A 21024-nucleotide genomic window follows, 5' to 3' on the forward strand; every position below is an offset into this window, starting at 1 on the left:
AATCTGAAATGGGAGTTTCTCCTAGTAAGAACTATATTGCAGATATGCAGAATGTTCATTCTAGATATCCAGAATGTCATTGTGGGTATCTGAAATCGAAAAGCCCAATACACATGAATGGCAAAAGTCATTTGTCCTAGGAAGAATGACGCCGTGGATATCTGAAATGACAATTGCGGACAGGAAGAATGTCATTGTGGATATCTGAAATGTTCTTTTTGACTAGGAAGAACTGAATTACAGATATCTGTAATACATATCCAGTCTAGCGATTAAATGTTAAAACAGCTTGCCATATGCCATAGTTCCCCTACAAGCCAAGAAGGGAAGGATCACATAATAGATATTCAGCTGCACTACACAACTTCAGCAGTAGATATAGGTAAATCCCACACACTGGACTTTTAAGAGTAAAAGTACATTTATAAATCCTGTTTAATTGTTTTACAAACTACTTGTGGAGTGTAGATCCGTTTCAAAACAAGCTTCGTCGACTTCACATGTAAGAACAGAAGACACGAGACGAAATGAAATAAAATGCCATTTTATTGTTCAGCCGTGTCATAACCTCGTCTCCAAGATAATAAGAACAGCAGGACTAACAACTGTTTTTCGTCAACCAAGCTACCCTTGACGGCAAATAAAACCGGGGTTTTATTTGACTGCCAGTGATGGCGTTAAAGACTTTTCTATCAGACATCCAATGACGGCATACAAAATAGTTGATAACCTACCAGTGATACTGTATATAAAACACTTGTCTCTAGATTTATCCCCGGCCCACCCTCAATTTTACCCATTTCCCTCCTTAGAACATTTGTGACACTGACATATTTTATGCTTAAACAAGCACATATTAAGAATGCATATTTCTCCATTTCTGAGATTATAAAAAAAACTACACAATGTTACACTTTAAGTCAGAGTACAATTCAACTGATTATTAGTGTTCTACACATTCGGCCATAAACCAAAGGAACATTGTATAATATCACTATAACTTAACACTACATGTAATATACGTTTTTAAAAAAGAAAAGAAAAGAAAATTACAAATGATTAGCATTGAAGAGAAAATGAAGATGGCTAGTGTGAAGGCAAGCTGGGTCAGTACCATAACAGAGAAAGAGTAATACAAAATGAAATAAAAAAATAGAATAGGAAAAATAGAAACAAAAACTGATAAGAATACAGGCAAGGCTAAAACATGTGTTTCAAACTTTTAAGATCCACCTCATGTGCATTCATCCATATATAGGTAACCTGCTCCAAGACCTCCACTGTGCGATTCCACACCTGATTCTTAAACCCTTTCTTTAACCCCCGTTTTGACTTGCTTCAACATTCCTATGGCAACCATCTTGTTTGTTTTCTTGTGTCAGGCACTTTCCTAGACCCCTTTATTTCTCTCTTTACCTTCAACAACACTACAGGTCAATAATAATGCTGCTCCAGACAATACAGGCCAATCACGATGCAGGTTCTATCAGAGTACAACTGCAGATAAACACAGGTAGAAAACAGGAATCAAGTTACATATTACAGTTTTCACTAGAGCTGAAACAATTAATCGATGATTAAATTAATCAACTATTTTGATCATCGATTAATCGTTTGAAGCTTTTTTCATTATTTAAACAAGATTTCTAATTGTTTTAGCTTCTTAAATGTGAACATTTGTTTCTTTGCTCCACAAAGAAATCATTGAAACTGAATAATTTTGGTTAATGGACAAACCAAGGCATTTAAGAACATCGTCATTTGCAGGTTTGACAAACACCAATCAACGTTTTTTTCACCATTTTCTGACATTTTAATGGACCAAACGATTAATTAAGGAAATAATCGTTAGTTGCAGCTCTAGTTTCCACTCAAGAAAACAAGTGATTTGAGAGTTTAAGAGAAGCCCATCTCACCACTCCTACAGGTCAGTGTCAAACCAGGCCAGCTGGTTGCTGTCCATCAGGTCCTGGGTGTGGCCAAGGTCTGGCAGTGGGTCGGTGTGGTGGCCCAGGTCGGGAAGAGTGTCGGCATGGTAGTCAGCACCTTCCATCATGGGGTCCAACAGTGAGTCCTGGCCGTAGGCTGATGGGTAAGTCCTGTAGGCTCCATCTGAAAAAGCGCAAAAAACTTTCTGTTACCACTCAAAATTCAATGAAATATAATTTGTCTCATATAAATTAAGATATAGATACAATAAACTTATTTTAATAAACGCCAGATGATGTGAAATATCACATTACATAAAGAAAAGGGGAGAGATAATTATCAGAGAGGTGAAAATGTTATTCACCATCTGGCCTATAAGCCATAGGGTCCCCCTGAGCTCCCATATCCAGCCCCAGGTCTCCAGTCTATAAAAGGAAAGAAAGAAAAAAGTTGTTAAAGTCATCATATCTGGTTTTCGTCACAATTTTTATTGCTGAAACTAATTCCTCAGTGGATGTCGTTAATCACACTTTTTCATTGCAATAGATATTACATTGTCAATTTAATGTGAATTTACTGTATAAATAAAATACTGTATCTTTGCAGATGCAAGGCAACTGTCATCTCCCTCCAATCTTAGGGTGCTGGAGGCAAAAACAAGTCTTGCTGCATCCAAGTCCAGGCTTATCGTCATCCATAGCCTCGTCAATGTGATAGAATTTGATATAATATAATATTGTGTGTGTGTACCTCATTCCAGGCCATGGGCTCAGTTCTGAACAAAGAGCTAGTCAACTCCACTGACAGACGTTTCTTGTAGTCCTGGGGCTTGTCCTCAGACATGCGGAACAGCACAGCTGCAGCATAGGTTGCTGCAGGAGGGAATGAACCAAAACACAGGTCAAGTCACTCTCACAGACGATCCAAAATGTATGCACAGTCTGTATTTATAGAGGGTTACTCACCAACTCCTTCATTGCGGGAGTGCAGCAGCTCAGTAAGAGGTGCCGTGGCTCCCTCGGCTTCGATTGCCTCGGCAGCTTCCTTGTCCTGTGCCAGTTCACACAGCACACCTGCTGCCACACGCTGGATATTCTCCACTGGAGAATACAATAACTGATAAAGACAAAATATAGTTAGTGATATGCATATATTGCATGAAAAGAATAGTGAGAAGAGGCAAAAGCAGTCCAAAGATTTGAGATATCAGGATTCTCTTCTACCTGGACAAAGAGTGGAATGGTGTTGAGCCCTCTGATGACAATTCTGTTGTGCACATCCCGGGCCAGGATGTGCAGAGCTCCTGTGCAGCCCTCCACTATTTCTTCCATACGCACACCCTCCTATTAAGAGTGAGTCAGGAAAAAGGAAATTAACCACTAATATCCACACAACTCGGAAGAAGGTTTGCTGATTTGGTCACGCACCACAAACTGCTGCTGATTGCCTCCCATGCTGGTGCGCCGCTGGGTGTCCTGGTGAGCTCGGACGAGCAGTTGGACCAAGCGAGGGATGGCTCCCTGCTCACGCAGAGCACTGTGGTTGGCTGGGCAAAGAGCTAGGTTCCTGATCAGACCAACTGTGGCCTAGATGGAGGGGATAATATAAATATTTTGGTGGGGGTAGAAGTAAATCCATGTAATCACAGATGTTGGAATATGCAAATTTAGTTTGGAGGAAAGAGAGCAATATGGGAACAGCTACTGACCTTGATTAGTGGCCAGTGGGACGGAGGGTGCAGGAGTTTGACCACCACAGGCAAGCCGTAATGAAGACGCACAGCATTCTGGGCCATCTCAGCATCCTGGTGGCGGGAAGTCAGGTGACGCAGGGCACAGACTGCTGGCTCTGTGATGTCCTCCCTGTCGCCAGCACGGAGCACTGTTCGCACCAGAGCCTCAATGCCTCCGACCTGGTGGGATAAGATCAGTCGACTACATGTTATTGTGTGGGGAAGAAAAAAAGGCATCAAACAAAGAATTCAGCCCAAATACATAAAAAAACACCAAAATAGATATCATTAGTACCTGGCAGACCATGAGTTTGTTACTATAGTTGTTGCAGGTCAGGTTGGAGAGGATGCCAGCAGCACAGGTCACTACGTTGATGTCATCACTGCCCAGCAGCTGGACAAGGGTTCCTAAGAGACCCTCCATTCCCTCCTGAAGAGAGCAGAAGACAAGTCAGCAAATAGAAAAAAAAAGCTTTCCCAGTAATTCCGCATATATTCTACCGATTGTATTCTTCTCATTTTTAATCAAAAAGATTCCAATGAGCAAACCTGGGGCTCAATAATTTGGTGACCAGAGAGTGTTGTACCTGTTTAGTGGCAGCATCTGAAAGATTCCTTAGTGTCCAGAGACAGTTCTGGACCAGACGCTGGCTGGGGTCTGTGAGGTGGAGCCCCAGGGCCTGCATGCCACCTGCACACATGTCAAGGTAAAACAAATTCATTATATCAGAGCACACAGCACAGTTGTTCTTCACAGAGAAAGTTAGAGTACTTGCAGAGTTATGTGCAAGTACCCTTTAAGAATTATACTCAATTGCTATATGAGTATGTACATACCAGCCTCTACGATGGCAGGCTTATTGCTTGAGCATACTGAGAGCACCTTAAGCACTCTACTTGTGGTCCACAGCAGTTTCTCATATGTGAATGTCCTCATGATGTTGACCAGGGCTTGGGGGCCACCGCTGGCTAAAATGATCAACTAAAAAATAATTGAAAAAAATATGAGTACAGAAGTTTTAAAAGCAAACAGAGACATTTAGACATGTATTAACAGATAAATGACTCGATAATGCATGCAGAAAACAGCTGCCGCTCTAATACCTTGCTTTCCTGATTGCCATATGCCAGGATCTGCAGGCAGTCAGTAGTGATTGCCAGAAACTTGACGTTGGTGTTTGAGAGCAGGGCAACCATCTTCTGCAGTCCACCTGCGAGACGGACCGCCATCTTGGCCCCTTCTTGATGCAACAACAAGTTGTGGAGTGTGGTGATGGCATAGAACAACACACTGTCCACTGGTGAGCTGGAAACACAAAAATAAATGCATGTAAAACAATATTAATCCTTTAAAACCAACACACCAAGAATATGATTTTCCTAATCTGAGCACTAGTGTTCAGGTATTTGCAAATTTGCTAGTCAAGGAACAGAGGAAAGTCATTATATAAAGTTAATTTTAAGCTCATTAGTGACTTTACAGTGTACATCATTATTGCAATTTTTCCAGTGGTAGGCAAACAAACACATTAAAATGTATTCCGTATTTAGACTGCTGCTCATGGCCTGTGTTTTCAAAGGGTGGTAATGTGATACTTTTGTGGAAATGCATGCGACATCAAACAAGTGAAAACTTGAGACTCTTTAGGTGAACCACAAACAAAGAACTAAATAGAGGAATATTCAAATTGAGCTGTGGGGTATTCTTTACTTACTACTGTGAAGCAAGACGCTTAGTGAAAATGTGTTAGCTGAGCATGTCGTCATTGTGTTTCGGTTGTATTGTGTTTTTTTTAACCAGTTGATATTTAACTGAATGGGCTGATGCTGGAGGAGATTGTCACTGTGATAAATTGGCTCAGTTTTTACTTAATCAATGCTACTTCAGAGTAGACGGTAATTAATACAACACTAGAGAGGCTATACTAAAACATGTCTTACTAGTCTTAATGGCATTAAATTCTACCTTAGAAGTTGCTATTGGTTGACACAAGACAATGTTGTATTAAACAAAAGGTTACAAGGAGCCCCAATAAACAACTACCCAGTCAAAATATTCTTATTAGCTCATGGGTTTCCAAATTCATTCAACTGAATGTACACTGACAAGTTCCTCTAACATGATCTGTCGAACTATTACCACAACCTCTCCAGTTTCTTACCCAAGCATCTTGACCAAGGCAGGGATGCCTCCAGACTTAAAGATTGCAAGAAGCCCCTCGCGATGATGAGAGAGGTTATGCAAGGTGCCAGCAGAGCAACGAGCAGTCTCCACATCACCAGTGTTCTGCATGGCACGAACAACTGCAGAAACCATTTGCGGTGAGCGCATCAGGGCGTGTCGCGATGCCTCCTTCTTTGACAACTGATGAACCATTACAGCTGCTTTATTCACAACCACCTAGGACACAGGTAATATCCGTTAGGGATCTATGATCCAAGAAGAGAGTACACAAACTTGATTGCCAATGGCTTAAATAATACCACAAGTTATTCAACAGGTAGTGTTTCAACTTCTCATAAGTTCATTTAAAACAAACCTGGTCTTCATCATTGAGCAGTTTGGTTAGCTCGGGGATAGCACGAGTGGCCAGCTCGGCATCGTCTTGATAGTTAATTAGGTTAACGACGGCATGCTTCAGCATCTGAGAGGGTTCTGCCAGGCGCTGCACTGCGGTTGGGTGAGCAGCATCCAGTTGGGTGGGTGGGATCTGGATGCCCTCCTCCAAGGTCTCGGGGAACATGGCAGCTCGGACGCGCTGGGCCCGAGTCATGGCATAACCTTCGATGTCTGAATAATGACAACATGAAGATTGACACTAAGCGATCACAGAAATTTGACAAGCGCGTGACTGAGTAGCCTCAATACTACATGAATTATAAATTACAGACCTGTGGTCTCTGGGGTGAAGGGCTGGTTGAACTCCCAATCGTACAGAGATGGATCATCCTCTTCAGCATCAGGATTACCCTTACCACTCAGAGATGGTGCAGTGGTTGTGACTCCAGACTGGATGCCTGAATCCAGGTAAGACTGCTGCTGCCATTGGCTCACAGCAACCTTGCTGTCTCCCATTGCCATGTCCAACTCCATCAAATCAGCTACAAAAGGAAAGGGCAAAACATAAGGAACAAAAGGCAAAAAAACAACTTACTTTTACTTTAGTTTCTAACTTGAAGCAAAGCCTTTCTTAAAATCAGTAAACTCACAGGTTTCAAAAACCATATATGAAAAAAATACAAATCTCAAGTTATTGAAAATCAGGATAAATTGTTTCATTTATTACTTAAAGTGGTGATTTAAACAGGGATGTGTGAAATATACGTACCTAAAATGACATTCTATGTGAGCAAATGTGTGTTAATATGAAAATCCACTTACAATCCTAACAAATATGTCCTCCTCCTCAAGAATAAACTTAAAAAGGAGCAGGGAGCATTCTAAAGGACGCCATGTGCTCACCTGGCTCCAAAGTTTCCAATTACCACAGCACTTAAAGGCTCAAAGTATCTTATTCATGTACACTGCAAGTCTTTAATGTGGCCATCAAAATGACTTCTGAACGGCCATGTTAAAAGTGACATCAAATATTAAGATGCGTTATGATGTTTTTTCATACTTACACTGGGTAGCCATTGTTCTTGCCTGCCCTCAGCCCGCACAGCAGATTTGTCTGTAAAATGGAAGAGTTGCAGGGAAACTGAGACAAATCGCACTCCACCTCGACTTCTTGTTTGCCAAAGCTGAGCCAAAGTCGCAATGTTTATGCGTTTATGCTACGTGTTCTCACTGATAAAGCGACTGTATTCTGCGCTACCTGTGTCAGATCCTTTTGATTCAGACGCTTGTTTGGCTCACTAACGTAGCTATGAGGGGGGAAATGCCGAGCCTCCACCTCCAACCGAGAAAGCAAAGCGGTGGGTATTTCCAGGCCAGCACGAACACAATTCACCATTCAGCAGCAAAGAACATCAAAGGCATATTTCTCCCCCTCCCCCTACCACGGCCAAGTTCCGACCTCGCAGCTTGGGTTTCCAATGAGAGAAACTCTCCCCTCCGCCCCGCAATCACTTCAATGACTCCTCCTCTCATGGTAGGTCTGACTACGAGCGAGCTGGCTGGTCAAAACCAAACAAAACCCGCAGCTACCATCAAAGGTTAACTCAACCATCAACAGATTTGTTTAACAAACAATTAGCGCCACCGACACAAGCTAACAGGTTGGCTAACTTACCTTGAAAGCTCGCTAGGCTAACATAACATGCGTAGCTAACCCCTCGACTGGTTAGCAAACTAGCTAACATAAACAAACACTGTGTAGCGAATCACTCACCGGGTCCAAATAATGAAGACGCACTCTTTAACGAAACAGCTATGATACGCATTCGCTGGTGTGGGTTAATCAATTGTCAAAGTCTCAAATTTCAGTGAAAACCCTACAAATGTTGAATTCTGGTTTGATTAGCCTCGCTAGCCAGGACGTATGAAAAGTAGATCCAAGCGCCACCGTACAAAACCCGCTGTGCTGCCAGCCACATCTGAAAACCCCACCGGAGCCCCCTCCCTCGTCAAAGAGGATTTTCTTTGAAAAACCGAATACAGATACGGTGTAAATGGCTTGTGTAACAGACGTAGTAAACACAACATTTCTTACCAGAGTCGAGCGGCTCCTCCGTGGTTCTTGTCAGGGAGATTTCCTCTTTTCTCTTGGCTGAAAATAGGAAAACGCTGCGAGGTGAACCACCCGTGAGAGTCCGAACCACACCCGCGGCTGCTCCGCCGAAGATGCTGCTTCCGCCTATGCGATCGAGCATCAAGATGGCGAGAGGAGGGGAAAATATAGTATTCCGCCGCACTAGGAAAAAAATAGGGCGCCATTTTATACAAACTTATAGCGTTGAGACTACCATTTTTCACAATCGTTGTCGTTTTTTTATGTTAAGAGCTGAGGACCATGTCCTATTTCCCATTTTCACTGACGTAAATGAAAGATCCGTGATACTTGCTGCTCTGGTGGTGGGAAGGGCGAGGTGCATTCATTAGAAAGGAATGTGATTCATGAGCTGCTCAGGATACGAGGGCTTTAATTAACATGCACTTATCACAGAGACCCAAACAGGACTATATCATGTATTTATTTATCAGCATTAAGTCATCATTTGCACATATAAATATGAGCTTCTCAACAAGCTCCACTGTCTCGTATATAAACCAAAAGCTGACAGTTAAAGTGGACTAGTTTGCAAATGATCGGCTACAGTGGTTAAAGAAAAATCAGCAGAATTATTTGTAATTTTAAAGTGCAATCATTGTATTAGAATTGTCTTACAACCTACACTTTGATTCCATATAGTGACATTATTAAAAAACAAAACACGGGCAAAAAACAATCAATTTCCACAATAAAATGCTGGTTTGCTTGTCTCTATAGTTTTTGTTGTAGTTAACTATTATCATACCATCCATCCTCTGCACCATCCCATAATAATATCCTATGTATGATGAGAGGTGTGAATGTTGCCTGTGTGCCTTGTATAAAATTACATGTGTGTACTGTATCTACCCCGTGGGTACTGGTTCATTGGCTGGCTGTAATTTTAATTGTCTGTACTTGAACATCTACTTGCACACACATACATATTTGCACAGCTATTTAGGACATGGTGCTATGACAAAGCCTCAGTCATCCCTAACCATAACCAGTTAATGCCGACTCACAACCCGAACAGAACCACAATTAAAAACATGAGAAGCAGAAGATGACGAAGATAGTTACAGCGAATGCAAGAGAGAGGTGGAGCTATGACATTATTAGGGTAATAGGGTGATGTTTTGAGATTTGGTTCAATCTGGAACCATTAGGGCTCTTAAAATGTAATTCACATGTGGATAAAAAAAAAAACTTGACACATTTTTGATGGACATTTCTAAACTTGTTCTCCTGTGTAAGGGCGCTTTTACTATTTTTCAACAACAGAAACGGTGAAGTCAGTATTTCTATTGAACGTGGCATCTCTGATGATATATTGTGGCCATTTTATGACTAAATACATGTTTTTACATACAACTCCTTTAAGCACTGTTTGACAAAACTGAATCCAAAGGTTTTGATTAAGGAAAATAATAAAAATGGAGCACAAAGTAAAGTGCATGTTCATGTGCCACACACGTGCCATAGATCAGAGGTCAAAGTCCAACTTGTCATAGAGGACACACTTACTGTGGAGAAAAGAAGCGTACAACCACTTATTGTATTCAATAATCAGTTGAAGTGTTTCCTATTCAATTCATATATAGTATAGTACAGTATAAATATATTCAGGCACATTTACATGTGTAAATAATTTCAGAATGTGGACAGTGATGAGATTAAGAAGCAAAGACTGCATGAGACCAGAGCAAATGGAGGTGTGACAGCATCTTTTTTCTTCATTCACAGGGTTGAACGATTTCCTCATATGGTATTTTATCATTCATCTCAGAATTAAAACATACGTGGCTCATCCTCCTCCGTCTTCCACTGCAGTGACAAGAGCAATGTGTTCCACTGACTGTGAGCGATGATAGGAGCAGCATGGAAAATATAAACATGAGGGACATCCAGAGTGCTAAGAGCTAATTTCAAAGATCAAACAATATTTAAAATTACTTTTGAGGTTTTTTCATTAACTGCTCTTTTTCTTTTTTCTTTACAACCATTTATGTCGACCATTTTCTGCACCAGGTGCTCCAGAAACATTGGAATCATTAAAAAGCCAATTATATGCATATTGTTTGAATACAAATGCAGGATTTTGCACTTCAGCAGGGACAGCGTGACGACGAACCGCTTAATCCAAAGATATATACCTAAAGGATCCCCTAAATCACCTCTCTTTTCATTGACAGAAGTGAAAGAAAACGAGAGAGGCCAGGTGGATGACTCCGAATAAATACACCTTTTATTTGACTGGTTTTCAGATCTGATTATACAAACGCCAACACAGAGCTTTGAAATAACAGAACCAATCAGCGAGACGATGACTGTACATTTGTGATGTGACCACCCACCCCCTTATCCAAATTAATGTTCTTCACCCCCTTGTCCACCCAATAACCCTGCCCACAAACTATTAAACTGCATCACCAGTGCTTCTTTCTGTACAGATAAAGCTCCGCTACCCACCAACACTACCACTCTGCCTTTTCAGTGCACTGCCAGGTATCTACAGGTTTGAGCCTTATTTACCACATGGGGGGGGATTTGTCCAATTTGTCCAATTGTAGAGCTGGGTGTCATGATAGACCTTGGGTGGCTTCTACACAGTAGTACTAGTACTAGTGCTGGAGTGTGAAGTGTTTTTTATTATTATTATTTTGTAGTATATTCATTAATCAGACTTGGTTTGTGTAAACCAGTAAAAAGAGCCGCTCTGTATGCATCGTTTAAGTGGCTGCAGTGTAAGATAGTATTGAAATGCAAACAGCCAACATCTGTCAACATACAGGCCTAAGCAGGATGAAGTAACCTAATATTCTTTACTCGATTCACTCTCTCAGACACGCATACATACGCACACACACAAATACTGGTATGTTTGTCCCTTCATCTAATAAAAACAAAAGTTTGCAATTTTGTTTCAGGCATATTTTTTGTTGTTCATAATTCCTTCCTCTGTTCAGGCATAACTGCCCTACATACATTAGACACACACACACACACACACACACACACACACACACACACACACACACACACACACAATCATCCCTATAGTACCCAAGTGCAGTTTACTCGACTTGCTCAGTTCAGCAGTTCCTCCTGTAAAAACACTAACTGTAACCATCACAAGAAATGGATGGATAAAACGCTTTCACTCTTGCAGTCAAGTCTTTTTTTTCCAACCCACCCATCCCTTCTTCTCATCCCAGCCAACCATTTACTCTCATGTAACAGACAGCCATGACAGTGACAGATACTCGCCCTCAGCGTAACCAGCCAGGAAGATAAAAAGAAAAGGAATGGAGAATAGTGTGTGGGAGATGATGTAGTGGAAGTGTGGGTGAGTTCTTCATCTCGAGGAGAAATTGAAAGAGAACAGGGAGAAAAAAAAAGTCCCAAAAGAGTCCATCCCTCCGAAATCTCTGACTTCCCTTCTTCTCCCCACAACTTTGTAATGGAGAAGTTGCTGAGGCTGGAGGGAGGGAGGAAGGACAAGGGGAGGGTGAAAGGTGACTGAGGTCGAGCATGGGAGGAGAGCAAGGTGAAATGTGTTTGTCTTCATGTGTCCTGACCGTCGGTGGCAGGGGACTCGTTGGCATTGGACAAGTCCGAGTCCGTTTCCCGGCTGGATATGCGGTCCAGTTCTGCCTGTACATCACTCAGGCCCAGCTTGGAACCTGCATTTAGTGTAGGTAGATACACATGAACATGTGATATAGTGCAAATCACAGAGGCCCGCCGGCGGTTAGCCAATGCTTCAATAGGTGATAAAGGCATGATGCAGTAAGTAGAATACACACGGTTAAAATAAGAGCTGGGTGAAATGTGAATATTCTAATTTCACTGTTTTATTATTTGAGATGACATAGAATTGTTTGCATTAAATATTACATAATGTATTGCAGCAATACGCATTTTATTCTGACCTGGATTTAGATCTTCTGTGATACTCAGTGAATATTTATTCCCATTGGTGCCCAGCCCTAATTTCAACCACGTGCTGGTCACATGATTGTGATAAATGTTAGTTGTGAGAAATGCAATGGAACATGCCAATAAATAAATGAATACATCAAATCAATGGGGGAGCAAAAGGGTGAAAATCAGGGATGCGATTCAGCTGGCACCTGGCCCGTTTGCTCGGTTAAATTTCCATAAATGTCAACATGGCCACTAGCGGGAGATTAATACACATTTTCCAATACATATAGGCTAAATCCAGTCACCTTGCTGTTAGAAATATACCCCTTTTTTTCTCATTTAGACAGAAATCTTACTGAAAATGTAGAGTAAATAAAACTGACAGCTTTGCTGCAAACGAAATAAAGGCAAATCACACAAACAAGCAGCCATGGGATCGTCTCCTGGACCACGACTCCAGTTCTCAGTTTGCATCTCAGCAGCACTCACACCGTTTTTTTTTCAATTATCTGCATATTGACACAGTACACATTGAACAAACTAACTTCATTTATAGTCCTCAGGCCAGTTCATATGCTATAGAATTTAGGAGGCCTGATCCCTGCATTATTCCACCTTGGGTTGTTAAAGAAAGTTTGAGGCTCAGGGTGGAGGGTGGTGGACGGATGGATGGGGGAAGGAACAAATGGATGCTTCTGAAAATGAACAATAACACACAAGCAAGAATAAATGAAGAGTCTCTATCACACACACCTTAACGTGGCCAGCATCCTCTGACTAGTGCACATACATACAAACATTATGGAGGATGTTAACAGTGAAAATCCACAGCACAGACTATGAGTGAAGTTAGAAATGACATTTGGTCACAAACAGGTATAAATGATGACTGATGTGTTTGTGTGGCTGATGGTCAATGCACTCAGATCATATCACGAATCTCTTTTTTTTCCATGTGTCATGAAGGACAGAGGTGATAAAGTAAAAGGCCAGCAGATGGAAGGTGAAAACAAAAAAAAGGACGAAGATGAAGCACGATGAGTGGAATATTAGCTTTGCTTTGTGCCGCAGAACCACAGCACTGTATCAACATCTAGGGCTGGGGCCACACTGGAGGCATGTCAGGTGTGTTGTGCAGCTGCTGCTTTGTTGTACATGCTGTTGAACTAGACAATTACACATTATACTTAAACTGACTGCGATTGCACCACATTGGCAGAAACTACGAGAATGCAAGGGGTACGTTTTGTGAAGTGAAACTTCAATTTTCGTTTGAGGTATTATATTTCGCAAAGAGGAACAAAATAATCACAAATTCGGCAGACAAATTTGTATTCATCATGTTCATTGACAGTAACAAAAGCTATCATCAGAAAGTGGCTGAAGACAGAGGTGCCTAAGGTAGAAGATTGGGTTTAAGTAATGCATAATATTTATGTGATGGAAAAGCTGACCTCTATCAGAGTAGAATCAGATAAATGTAAACACTTTTTGGGGTTCATTTTGGAGCTCCATTAAGATCAGAGTTTGTGAAATAAAAGTAGTGAATTATATGGACTCCTAAGTTCACTGCTGCAGAGTCTAAAACAGTCAATGTTAATAGGTACACTACCATTCAAAAGTTTTATACTAATTAAATGAAAAAAGAAATACACTCTCTACATTGTTAATGTCGTCAATGACTATTCTAGCTGCAAACGTCTGGTTTTTAATGGAATATGTACATAGGTGTATGGAGGCTCATTTAGAGGCCCACTGAAAACAGTTTTGCTGGTTTTCTGACGAAAGGGCAAAATTATAATTTTTGAATAAAAATCATTATTTTTAATCTTGTCAATGTCTTGACTAATTTTTCTATTAATTTTGCAACTCTTGTGTGTGCGAGTTAACACAAAACAATTGTATAGGTGACCCCAAACTTTTGAACAGTAGTGTACATACAGTCCCCGATATCCCTTTCAACTAAACCGAGGCAGATAGGGCTGAACATCTTTTTCTCTGCATTGACACCTAGGACTAGCTCATTGTGTGATCTGTTGGGGTTTCTTTCTTTCCTTATCTCACCAGGCAAGATGCCGTGTAATATTTGATTAGCTTTGCTTGATTGGACTGTGTTACACTTGTTAAGAAAAGTGCTATATAAATAAAGTGTATTATTGTTAACATGAGTGATGTTCTGTGATGCAGATATGCTGCTCATGCATCCAGTGTGGCCTTTTACTTTACACGTGTGTATCTGGCCCCCGTGTGTGTGTTCTCACCTGACTTGCGTACGGTTCCTGGAGTGTTGTTTCCACCACCGGGCGTCCCAGGCCCAGCTGTCCCTGACTTCTTTGTGAGTAGACTGTTGAAGAAGTTGGCCAACACACCCTCACTGGTCTGACCTGCAGTAGACAAGAAGCCATGTTAAAACACACACAGACACACGGCGCAGTGCAATGGACGTGTGCAATGATGACGTACCCGACTGTGGCATGGTGTTTGCTACGTTGGCCGCTGCAGAGCGATTACTCGTCCTGGGGGAACCAGTGGGTGCTCTGCTGGTGGTGTCCTATAAACAACAGTTTATTTCACACATACAAACACTGTAATTGTTTTATTTAGCCTATGAGACAAAGTAAAGAAAAAACGATCTCTCACCACGGGTCGCCCTGCTGTTACAGCTGGCTGTTTGGCGAGCAGCGACTGCAAATTAGAGCACAATAAGCACACTCCCTCCAATTAGTACTTAATTAGCATATCAAGACAGTCAAGTCAGATTCAATTCCCACATGCAGCAAACCAACGAGCATCAACATAACTGATGTGTTTCCTGACCTGCAGTTTTACCAGAAACACTTGGTCATCTTCTGCTTGAATTTCTTTTTCATGGACAAACTGGTGAGAGAAGAGGGGAAAAACAGGTTTCTCTTTGAGCATTTTCTTTTAAGTTCTACATTAGACCTTGCAGATATCCTGTGAAGCTTACAGCTTTTACAAAGTGTGGTTTTGTTTACTGGGTGCTCATACCTTTCTGACTGGTGGTTTAACTACTACCTCCTCAAAAGTGTCATCGGCTTTTACTGTCTGGAAGTTCTCGTGAAGTATGGCAATCTTTTTCTCATTGTCCCAACCTGATGGACTGGTAGACGAGAGAGAGGGAGGGTTACAAAACAAACACAGGTGGACACACAGTCCTTGGACTCGGACACGCTCTTACATGAAGACAGCATCTCTTTCCACTACTTGTGCAGGGCAGTGGAAGGGAAAGCCGTAGAGTCTGTGGACCAGATATTTGTAGAGGATGTCCAGGTTCTTCATCTCCTTCACTGAGGTGTAAACTAGAGATGCGCCGTCTTACACAGCTGTCAAGGGCATTTTCAATATCACATCACATCGGGGCACAAAGACAAACCTCGACACCATAATAATTCACGGAGAAAACTTATTCTTGCCGCGACTAACTTCTAACATTTCACAGAAGAAATAAAGCTCATTTTAGACACAATAACCACTGAAAGTATAATAACTGTGTGCACTCAACCCTGACTGATGAAATGATTCTATAAACAAACATTGTCAAGTGGTAGTCGCTGATCTGTGACTTTTATCAAACTCTCTTCGCAACAAAGCAATATCAATAATAACACAGCAGACAGTGGTCAAAGTAGTGCAAGAATACCATTGCTGGGAACTGTGGCTTTGGCACTTTATCACGTTAATTCAGCAGAACCCAAAACCTGTAGATGAATATCGTCGATTCAATTAGTTCTCTGCGACTTTTTAAATGTTTAGTTTAAGCGACGTTTAGTCCACGGCAGCCAACGGAAACATTTATTAGACAATGCTGAATTTGTGAGGGATACACTGAAGACAGAAACGCCTGATGTGGAACTGAATGAAGTCCAGGTGCTCGTCCCTGTAGTCGTGCTCCTTCTCCAATGTGCTGATGGCGTCGCACTAAAGAGCAAAGACAGAAAATAAGTAGGTACAAGTACACTTCTCTTGAGTGGTTAAGAATGTTTGAGCAAAGTTTAGAGCCCAGCAAGAACTGTGTGTACCTTGGTGCAGACCACAACAAGTGGTATGCCCAGATTGTTTGTGAGTGTGTTGTCTCCTAATGGCAGGAGCACGCTCTCCTCCTCTTCACTCCTCCTCTGCGGGGTGCCATCCTCCCCACTGCCTGGCTCTGTGTACTCCTGGAACTGTTTTACAACTACACATAACCACACGAAATGAGTATACACAAACAACGATGGGGAAATAATAAGACCTAGCATGGTTTAACCAGACCTCCAAACACAACCCCCCCCCGATCCATAGCTCTAAGGACATTTTCATCCAAAGAAAAAAACAACAACACAGCATCATACCTTGTTTTCTAATACACCAGTTGGCCTGATTATTGTCAGTATGACTCACGTCTCTGCTCCAGCTCTCGCAGCGTTTCTGGGGCGATCCGGAGTTTGTCGATGTGTTCCCTAGCGACGGCAGCCCACTTCTGGAGGGTGTCCAGGGCGTTCCAAGGCCGCGACATGTCAATCGCTATCACCAGCAACGTGTTGCTGACTGAATCCACTGGTACGGCTACTCCCTGCAGACCTTTGTGGTAAAGGTCTCCATCCAACACCCAGGCATTGCACCTGGTGTGGTCTGAGCACACAACACGCACCACTTTAGTACACTATTTATTCTACGTATAAACGGATGTGGTTATTTTATCCACTACAAGCAGGGGCTGGTTACCATCAATGTCATCGTCATGGACACTGAAGTAGAGGTATTCCAGGCCACGCCCTTTCATGTACTCTTCAACCCCCTGTAGCTTTGCAACCAAGGTGGTCTTCCCCGAGCCCACATCACCTAGACGCACACAAATAAAATCAGTTGGTGATGGACAGGATACATTTTTTTCTATTTTCTCCACACATGAACCAAATAGCAAAGCTAGTAACTAGTAATATACTGTCTTTGTATACGTTCCTATGTTGTCTTTTAATTATTCTTTGTTTAGATTTGTTTAATTGTCTTCGCTTAGATGTTTGTCTTTGTATAATGCATTGATTCATTCAGTGAAGCTGCAGCAACTTCAGTGGTTTCAGCAGCTCCCAGGTTCTAATAATCCCAAATTAATATTGCACAAATATGGTTCTTAAATTTATCTTAATGGCAGATCAATCTGCACGTTTGTGCACTTGTTTTATAAAATGGAATTTTAATTAATCACCACATTCACAGAACTATGTTTTATTTATGATAATACAGTGCCTTATATCATCCAAGGCCATTTTAAGGACCTTGGTTAAATAAGATTTTAGGGCAAACTGCTTTAATGCTGGCATACTACCTATTTTTGCTTATGTGCTGTCTTTACAGAGCTGGAGTGGGTAGCAGGTTGTGGATTATCTCAGGCGGATGTAGAGACATTGAGTGTGTGTTTAAACGTGGATGATGACACAGAGAGACAGGGAGGCACCGTCTCTCCTTCAATGGCCGCGTGTTTTAACAACAGCTCAATGGTTTGTCTAATCTTGTCAGCATCAAGGGTGAAGGTCGTTGAAGGCACAATATCTTTGATTTAGATGTTCAGTTCAACTGCTATCCAGTTTCTAATTAGGAGTATAAATGTAACAATATTTGGCCTGTTTGTCCTCCAATTAAATTCATCACATCTTGTAGAACTTTTAACAGGTTTTTAAGTCAGATGTGTATTTTAACAGGACTAATGATAACAGACAAGTAATATAATTATTTAAAGCATTTGAACATGTTCAAAACATGTCACATGCAACAAATTTCAAAGGGGAGCAAAGGAGAAAGTGTCAGACAGGAATTACTCTCTGACATTTTACTGTTTATTATTACAACCAGGTTTCTGTATTTAAATCAGTGTGGAGAGACTGTGGAACAAAGCAGTGTTAAAGCACTGCAGTGTCCAATCATTCAACAGTTTAAAGTGCGTGTACAAAATCCAGGTGTAAAACGTTTACTTATTTATTTACTATTACTGGTTCCTTTTGTTTTCCCGTTTTTCTATCAATGTAAATAAAGAGGATTTTATATTAAAATAGTCACATTTAAGAAGCTGAAAAAAACAAGTCTCGTTTTAATGATGAAAAAAGCCTCAAAGCGATTAATCGATTATGAAATAGTTGATGATAAATTTAGCAATTGATTAATAATCAATTAATCAACTAATTGTTTCAGCTCTATAATATACTGTATTACGCGCTTATATGATTATTATTGTATATTTATGTATAAGACGGTTAAGTTAATAAACAGTGAGAAAATGTATTACATATTATGTTTATAATGATGAGAATTCAGCTCTACACAAAATTATGAAGGTGATTAAATATGTTAATTAATTAATAATTAATAAGGGATGAAGAAGGTAGATAGATTTGTTTGTCTTTTCTTTTTTTTTTACTCTGTTTATTCTTTTTATTATGCCTGTATTTGTCCGTTTCTTTGACATGTTCAAATAAACTGTCAAAACAACAATTAAAAACAATTTAAAAAAATTGTATTTTCGCCCCTGGTCAGCATCACCTCCACTTAGCCGCTACTAGCATGAATGGATGCTACAATGACTTGCAGTGTTTTAAAGCGGCCACGCTGTCTCAGAGGATGATAATGGAGTAAAGAGAATGTCTAAATGTGCGTGGACAACAAATACACCTGTCTCTCCTCTCTGCCTCTCTGCTAGCCGACGCTCAAGCTACCAGGTTTGAACACAAAGCACCATGCTAGCTCAGCTCGGCTCAGCTCAGCTTCAGCCGTGTTATGACATGATGAGCAGCTGACGGTGCTAACCAGGAGACTGCAGAGAGACACAGATACCCACCCATGACCAGGACATTCTTCCCAGACGGTAGCTTAGATCTCGAGTGGGTTGATACTTCACTGAGGATGGTGGACCTGCAGAGGGGACAGAGCAGCCCCGTTACAAACACACGCGCTCTTCATTCATTACCACACATACAAACAAACAACTGATGACAGCGAGAAGCTAACGCGAGCTAGTGCTGCAGTGTGACGGGAGCCAGGGCAGTGCTGGTGCTGATGCTAGTTAGCCTCGTTAGCGGGCTAGCTGTCAAACCATCCTCATCCCAGCACAATGGGAGCCTCTGCGCCCACTGAGCCCACTGAGTCCACGCTCTCAACAAACCCGCTTAACAAAAAAACAACAACCAGAAACCATCACCCACCATAAATCCTGCCCGTCATCCTCCTCTTGGTTAGAGTTGTCCAGTGTGCCCTTAGGTCCAGTGGAATTGGAGGATAATAATGCACTCCTCCCTGACGTCGCCATCTTCGCAGGGTTTGGAGACCGAGCGCAGCGCCCGGATGTAGCGGCTGAGTGTGCGCTAACCCCAGTCTGTTGCACCGCACGCCGGGGCCGGGGCGTGGTCCGTCCCGCACAAAGCTGTGCTCACGGCTCCACGCGTGACCTCATCTGCGAAGTGACGGATGAGGAAACTTGACTAACCACTGAATGGGAGTTTACTGGTATTTTTGGTACCACATGTAAATCAGTGACAGACTGTAGTGTAGGGCCATATGCATTTTTTAGTAATTATCTAAGGGTTTGGTTCTCAAACAGGGGGTTCGGGACCCATCGGGGTCGTAGCGCACTGCCAATAGATCCGTGCACTTTGCAGGATGTAATCTTTAAAATTGTCATTACATTAAATCTGGGGTCTCAAACTCAAATGACCTGGGGGCCAATGCGCATCTATTGTGGTCATGAGGGGGCCCGCCGACAAAAAGTAGGAAAAAAACAACAACTGATAATTATGACAAAATGTCTTACTATTACTGTTATAAAAAAGATTGCTAGCAAACATATGTTATATTCTATCACCTCGCTGGCAGCTGCGCCTCAGCTACTGTGTTTAAAAGACGGTGAAGTCGTGGGCCATGTTTTCATTATAACATGATATTAAGTGGGGGGGGGGGGGGTGTAATCGATTGGGGGGGGGGGGGCACATGTGGCCCCTGGGCCATCAGTTTGAGACCCCTGCCTTAAATACATGATCTTGCATTTCTCAGTACTGTTCATCTTGTAATCTGAAATAGTTGATAGATTACTCCAATTTATGGTCAGATTATATTTTGTATCTTGAAGATAGATAGATAGATAGATAGATAGATAGATAGATAGATAGATAGATAGATAGATAGATAGATAGATAGATAGATAGATAGATAGAAAGCCTCGATAGATAGATAGATAGATAGATAGATAGATAGATAGATAGATAGATAGATAGATAGATAGATAGATAGATAGATAGATAGATAGATAGATAGATAGATAGATAGATAGATAGATAGATAGATAGATAGATAGATAGATAGATAGATAGATAGATAAGAGTCTCACATGTGTGGTCTTCTCTGATTAAAGCAAAGGGAAACCCAGATTTCCAAGTGCCCCGTTCGTTGAAATGACCACGAGATGGCGCTGGCACACTGCGCTGCGCCGCCGCCGGTCCCCGGGTACTGAGCGCTCTCCACGGCCCCCGGTGGAGCCAGCGGATTACAAACTCCAGTTAAGTGGCGCACCGTCCTCCTCCTCCTCCTCCGCCTCCTCCTCCCCATCCTTCACCCGGAATAAACCCAGGAACACGGAGCGCGTCCACACCGCGCTCGTCCTGTGGGAATCAGAAACCAGTTGTGTTTGGCTGTGAGCGTCAAACCGGCCGAGCTCTGCAGTGAAGAGAGGGGGGTGAAAAGAGATAGAGAGACAAA

General features: G+C 41.8%; 2 protein-coding genes across 2 annotated transcripts; both read right to left on the minus strand.

Annotated features, from left to right (window-relative positions):
- Positions 1-549: 549 nt before the first annotated feature.
- LOC310936221 (catenin beta-1-like) lies at positions 550-8441 on the minus strand. Its single transcript, XM_083900241.1, has 17 exons — positions 8317-8441; positions 7286-7335; positions 6554-6763; positions 6202-6452; positions 5824-6062; positions 4766-4967; positions 4499-4643; positions 4249-4352; positions 3957-4091; positions 3638-3841; positions 3357-3515; positions 3153-3272; positions 2895-3045; positions 2680-2801; positions 2294-2354; positions 1917-2112; positions 550-1497 (listed from the first exon to the last, which is right to left on the minus strand). The coding sequence occupies exons 2-16, from the start codon at positions 7296-7298 to the stop codon at positions 1922-1924; spliced, it is 2307 nt and encodes a 768-aa protein (XP_083756367.1). The 5' UTR covers positions 7299-7335; positions 8317-8441; the 3' UTR covers positions 550-1497; positions 1917-1921.
- A 3464-nt stretch (positions 8442-11905) lies between these two features.
- Positions 11906-19582, minus strand: dync1li1 (dynein, cytoplasmic 1, light intermediate chain 1; the record flags this gene model as incomplete). Its single annotated transcript, XM_083899753.1, has 13 exons — positions 11906-12041; positions 14547-14669; positions 14749-14836; positions 14926-14970; positions 15103-15162; positions 15295-15406; positions 15485-15620; positions 16131-16224; positions 16326-16480; positions 16687-16917; positions 17011-17127; positions 19115-19188; positions 19479-19582. 13 exons carry the CDS (start codon positions 19580-19582, stop codon positions 11923-11925), a joined length of 1458 nt encoding a protein of 485 aa, XP_083755879.1. The 3' UTR covers positions 11906-11922.
- Between the last annotated feature and the right edge of the window lie 1442 nt (positions 19583-21024).

Source organism: Microchirus variegatus (genome assembly GCF_963457635.1).
Source record: "Microchirus variegatus genome assembly, chromosome: 13".
NCBI lineage: Eukaryota > Metazoa > Chordata > Actinopteri > Pleuronectiformes > Soleidae > Microchirus > Microchirus variegatus.